Source organism: Lathyrus oleraceus, chromosome 4, assembly GCF_024323335.1.
Source record: "Lathyrus oleraceus cultivar Zhongwan6 chromosome 4, CAAS_Psat_ZW6_1.0, whole genome shotgun sequence".
NCBI classification, from domain to species: domain Eukaryota; kingdom Viridiplantae; phylum Streptophyta; class Magnoliopsida; order Fabales; family Fabaceae; genus Lathyrus; species Lathyrus oleraceus.
Genome location: NC_066582.1, coordinates 198,737,910 through 198,743,834, shown reverse-complemented (window position 1 = coordinate 198,743,834; position 5,925 = coordinate 198,737,910). Strand labels below are relative to the sequence as shown.

At 39.0% G+C, this 5,925-nt stretch overlaps 1 protein-coding gene across 1 annotated transcript; it reads left to right on the top strand.

Annotated features, from left to right (window-relative positions):
* Nucleotides 1–3,542: 3,542 nt before the first annotated feature.
* On the top strand, nt 3,543–3,932 carry LOC127136655 (uncharacterized). Its single transcript, XM_051063192.1, has one exon. It carries the CDS (start codon nt 3,543–3,545, stop codon nt 3,930–3,932), a length of 390 nt encoding a protein of 129 aa, XP_050919149.1.
* The last annotated feature ends 1,993 nt before the right edge of the window (nt 3,933–5,925 follow it).

Sequence of the window (5,925 nt, the reverse complement as noted above, 5' to 3'; positions counted from 1 at the left end):
GAGAATATTTTTCATAGATCTATCATCATTCAAATAGGTTAGGAAAATATTTTTGTATTTTTTTGAATATCAAAAACTATTTAAAATGAATTAAAAATAACCAGAAAAGAGAAAATTCACAAAAAATATCAAATGACAAAATAAAAAACTATTAAAAATCAGAAATAGAAACTAGAATTTATTTGGGAAATAATGCAATTGGTCCCATAATTTTTGGATTAAAGATGAAGAAGATATTGATTTTTGAAAATTAATGGAATTAAAGAGATTAAATCAGAAATTCAAAAAATGGAAAAAAACCACAAGCGTCTGATCAAGCCTCATTAATTGACGTGGCTGATCAGACGGATGTGAGGTGCGCGCGCATGAAAGGCATGAGTCAACAGCGAAGCATCCAACATTATTGAAAGTCATAAGATCCAAAGGACACGATTCAATATGGAAACAAGATCAAACGGTCCAGATTTAAACTGGACATGATGAAGCCACCAGAGCCATCGTCTTCTCCGGTGAGCTTCAGATTCCGGCCAAAATGCAAAACTTCAAAAGGCAACCAAAATGTGCGATCTATACATCAATAAAAAGCTAAGATGATGTACATCATCTATATACCATCCATTTTCCTTCTAGATCTCTATGATTTGAGAAACCAGAAGTTGAAAAATCTGGTGTTCATAATGAACTCAATGAATTTCAAAAATTAAAAGCATAAACATGATGCCTCTATTGAAAGGACTTCAGCCAACACAAAATCACAACCAATAGGTTAAAGGATTAGGAGAATCGAAGAAAATACCAGTTGGAGTTCAAGTTTGAGTTCTGGTGATTTGAGCTTGAAACCTTGCTTGCTTTATCAAAACAGAAGTTCAATGAAGTGTATGGTGAAGGTTTTGAAGCATTAGATCTATGAATACAACCAGATGAAGCTGAATTCGAGATCTGAAAATTTTAAGAGAAATGAAACTTGCTTCTTTAGTGATGGTTGGGGAATGAATTCTGCAGCATTTCAGGTTGAAATTGGGTGTCCAAATGGATGAGTATGGCAAGGTATTTATAGCTGGAGCTGATGCCAACATGAGAAGAAACTCGTGTGCATGAAGCTTTGGGTCCTCCATGCATGGGCCTGTACAGGCGCATGTGAGGCCCAAAAGCTGGTGGATTTGCAAGCTGATAGCACAATGAATTAATTTGGACGTGTAATTTTCCTTGCAATAGCTTGCATTTCAAGATTCAATGTGAATTTCACAATTGGTCACAAATATTCAGCTCTTCGAAAGCCCCTCATGAAAAATCTAAACATAAGCATATGAGTAATGGTTGGAAAGGTATTGATGTAAGGAACAATTGTTATGTTGGGAAAAAATTCATTTGGAGTGTGGAAATTTATGAAATTTGAGTTTAAAGTGTGATGTGCAAAACATGTCAAGGCAAGGTTTCTAAAATTGGCCAACTTTCAAGCCCTTCTGTTTTGATGATGCAGGCTTCACATGAAAAAACCTCCAACGTAAAAGTTGTAGATATTTTTAAGACAATGAAAATGGACTTAAATTTTTCATCATTTGGATTTTTGATGAAGAAGTTATGGGCACTTGAAGTTGGACTTTTTTGACTTTTAGTGCCTTTGACACAAAAGGAGCTATAATGTCTTGCATTATCACATGTATTTCCTTTGAGATTTTGGAATTTTGTTCAACATAACATTTGAAGTAGACACCTTAAGATTTCCAATGCATGTGATCCCACCTCAAAATCATTAAAAATGAATGAGTTATGTTCTTGGGAAGTTGTCCTAAAATTAGGGTTTCAGTCAAAATGACCTATAATGTATTGGAACGGAAGTTAGTTTTCGAAGCTTCAAATCAAATTTTGAGGAACATGAAAGTTGTTCATATTGTCCTTAAGAACATTTTTGCATTTGGAACCATCTCCATTTGACTAACACATAAAAAGTTAGATCTCAATGTATTTCAAAATAGTCAGATGAATTAACTGATCAACTTCTCAAATCTATGACTCATACCTTGATGAATTGATGATTGAGGACACTCAAATAAGTTCAAATATGCATGAAATAAAGAGTTAAAGAACTTCCCTTGATTTTATTTGACCATGGGCTGAGGTTGTTTCATGAGCAAGGCATTGTGGTGCACAGATGGATTAGGGTTTCTTTGAAGAACAAGGCCTCAAACCCTTTGACTTGCTTTGATCAAAATGATGAATTGAGATGCTAGGAAGGCATATTTGATGGATGAGAGCCTTGGGAACCATTACCATGCTTGCTTTCATCTTCTCCTGGCCATATCATTACCCAAAGGATCTCCTAGAAGCTTTTGACCTTGTGATTGCTCAAGCTACAAACAAAAGATGTTAGTGACATATTTTTGTGCTTTTGGTTAGTAAATAAAATGTGAAAAGCAATGGTGATACAATTCAAGCATGCTTGGTGATCTTAAACCACTCACAAGGAGTCCCACCCAAAGGTAAAGGGAACCAAGATGCTCAATGATCCTTGAGGCTATGCCATGCAATGTTATGATGCTATGAGGGATCTTAGGGACAAAATTGGGGTCTTACAATTACATCAGAGTGTAAAAGCTTCATATCCTTGAGTGCGCTCTTCCGCTTCAGAGTGTCTGATATCTCTTTCTTCGTTGAGCTTTGTACGCTTCCTTTGCTCAGAGTCAAAGCTTCTGCTTGAGTACCTTCTAAGTGGTCATTCTGAACTTGTATCTGTATCTGATATATGTCTATCTGACTTCTTTTTTATTAGAGTCCTGCACACTTAGATAAATTTTGTTAGGGTACCATTTTGTTTCATCCTTTGTTATCATCAAAATCTTAGAGATGAATTATAGATACTGAATTTTGTTCTTACAATCTCCCCCTTTTTTATGATGACAAAACTTTGGAGTAATAATGAAACAATGACACTATCAGTAAGAATAGAAAATAATATCTCAGAGCCAGATGAGGGGTGACTCCCCCTGAGATAGATCATAAGGATTTTTCAGAAGTTCTTACCAAATTTTCCTTGTGTGGCAGCTAGTTTTTACCTGAGTTATTATCCTGCATAACTTTGATTTTCATAAGAGATTAATGTGCGCAGTGCTGCAAGAGGTTTAAATATATTTTCATGAGAGTTGTTTTTTTTCTCCCCCTTTTTGTCAGACTCGAAAAGACTTAGCACATAAAAAAGTAGGAAAAATAGAAAGTTTCATATATGATAAAAAGAGGTACAGATAAGGAGAAATTCGGAAAAAAAAAGGGAACACAGAATACATAGCAGAAAACATGAGGAAAGCAACAAGAAAAGCCTAAGTGCCTAAGGGTTCGGAGGCGGAGGCATCCTTTGGAGCAGCTGAGTCAACAGGTTCTAAATATTGTTGTTAACGGAGTACTGTTGATCCAGTATGGCTCTCGCAATCTGTTGCTCCTTCTGCAGCTCTTCCAACGTCTTCATGACAAGAGGAGAAAAATCAGAGTGAGATGGCTCCCCTTGAGCCAGAGCATCATTGCTTTCTTTTGTAGCTTCTTCTGCAACTATGTGTGTTGCCTCTTCAACGTCAACTTTTGCTTCAGCATCAGCTGCATTCTCTGCAGCTTCTCTAACCCTTTGCTCAACAAATAAAGAAATTGCTTCTTCTAGGGTGGGGAAGGTAGGTTCTGGTTCAGGAATGGGGGGTGGAGATGCTGGTGGTGTGTGGGTAGTGTCAACGGGAGGTTCAGAGGTAGGGATAATGATGTTTTCAGAGGGTGTTACGATGGGAGTTTCAGATGGTGTTATTGTTGGTTGTTCAGGTGGTGGAGTTGGTGGTTGTTCAGATTGTGGTGTTATTGGTTGTTCAGGTGGTGGAGTTGGTGGTTATTCAGATGGTGGAGGAATGTTAGCTTCTGGTTCATGTTGTTATTATAAGGCAAGGGCACGAGCCTGAAGCTGAGCCAAGGTGGGGGATTGGGGGTCAGAAGGTTCTGAGTCAAATGAGATGGTGTAGTAAGATGGAGATGAAAGTGTTGAAGAGAGTGGTGAAATGGGTTCATTAAGAATTTTAGCTTCAGAGACTGGTGAGGTTATGGTTGAGAGGTTACATTTTTGAAAGGGAGGTGATGGTGGATTAGAGATGGGAGTATCAGAGGGTTTAGTGGTAGAGGGTGAGGGTTCAGAGTGAGTATAGATGGGTGTGGTCTGGGAAAGAGAAGAAGCAATTTGTTTTAAATTTACAGAGCGAGAATGAGGAGGCAAGGACTTACTTGGAGATTCAATCAGAGGGACCAAAGGTCTTGATATAGAAGGTTCCCCCAGCTTTACTTTCTTGGCCTTCTTTGACTTCTTAGAGGGTTCTCATTGTCTCTTCATGAAGTTTGGGGGATGCTCAGGCAGCCAATCAACAGAGAACTCTGAGATGTCCACTTTTGGACTGGCCAGATCCTGCAGGTAGTGTGCAATAACCTCTGGAGGATTAATTTTGGAGAAGAGGTAGAGGCCATTGGGAATCTTCCTCTGATCTTTGAGTGCTTCTCAAGAGGTGTCCAACGAGGGTTTCACCCGAATTTGCTCAATCACTCCCATGCTCTTCAGATTGCGAGCGTTTAGAGGCCTTCCAATGTTAATGGTGACATCCTACATCAGATTATGGTGAATCAGGTGATCCACCAGCCCGCTCTCTATCAGAACATCAGAAATCAGCCTTCCCAGAGGGATGTAGGTTCTAAGGTTCATGTTGTTTCTGGTGTCTCTTACAGAGTCTCTCAGGTATTTGAACTACAACGCTGGCAGATTCAGCTTGAGCCCTTTGTGGAGGCAGTATAGTATGCACTTCTGGTTAGTGTTGATGTAGTCAGAAGAGTTGGATGTTGTGCGATGATGAATGGTTCCCAGAATGGTCTTCAGCCAGATTCTGAGGTTCTGGTGAAGTTCCTTATTCTTGGAGGAGTTTCCTTCAGTGTTCTGTTTGAAGATGGTTGGGAAAATTTCCTGGGACATATACTTTGCCCTAGGGTTAATGTTGTAAATCCTCCTTCCCCCTGTCTTCTCCATGTTCAGAAGGGAGTCGATGGACTTCTCAGTGTTGACGATTTTTACCCCCAGAACATATGACACGATATAATGATCATCTGAGTCTGCAAAGCACCAGAATTCTTTTACCAGATATGTATAGACGGGACCATAGAGCCTTTGAAAGTAGTTTTCCCATCCTTGCTTTCTGAGTTCTTTAGTAAAGTCTATTCCATTTCTCTTCATCTTCTCAAAATCCGCAGGGATTCACATAGAACTTCAAGCTTGTCAAAGGGAGTAGGAAGATGAATGTGTGGTTCACGATCCAAGATGTATGGTTTTTTGTAAATGGGGGTGGAGATAACACCAGTTGTTGCAGTTGTTTGCTGAGAGGAACTGGAAGGTTGTTCCGTTGATTCAATCTGTTGAGAGTAGTTGTAGATGGATTGTTATTGGGAATCCATTAAGAAGATGAAGTTGAGGAAGATTGAAGAACTTTGAGGAGCTTGAGAGGGAGAGAGGTTTGTGTAGGATGTGAGTGAAAAGTGTGAAAGTGTGAAAAATATAAGTACACATAGAAAACATGCAAACGACAGCGTTAGGTAGCAGTTGAGTAGTTAAAAAAAATTAACGATGGCACAGAAAAAGAGTTGACATGCTTAGGGGAGACATGATTACAGCTAATGATGGAAGTCTAATCCCCAAATCAGCACACTGCTCGAGGAGATCTCAAGGGTCTGTCTCTTGATTTCTGCTAGACAGTTGTCTAGAAGATCCAAGGTCAGACGCAAGATAACCCACATGTTGATCTATTTGATCTTTAGGAATACCAAGGGATTGGATCCTGAGGATTTCTGATTCAGATGGCTTCTAACTGGTAGAAGTATCAGAGTCAGATCCATATACCAGATGTTATTTTTAGAGCCTTATTT

What these genes read in the sequence shown, in the direction of transcription:
- LOC127136655 (XM_051063192.1), top strand. Translation starts at nt 3,543, where the DNA reads ATGTGTGTTGCCTCTTCAACGTCAACTTTTGCTTCAGCATCAGCTGCA.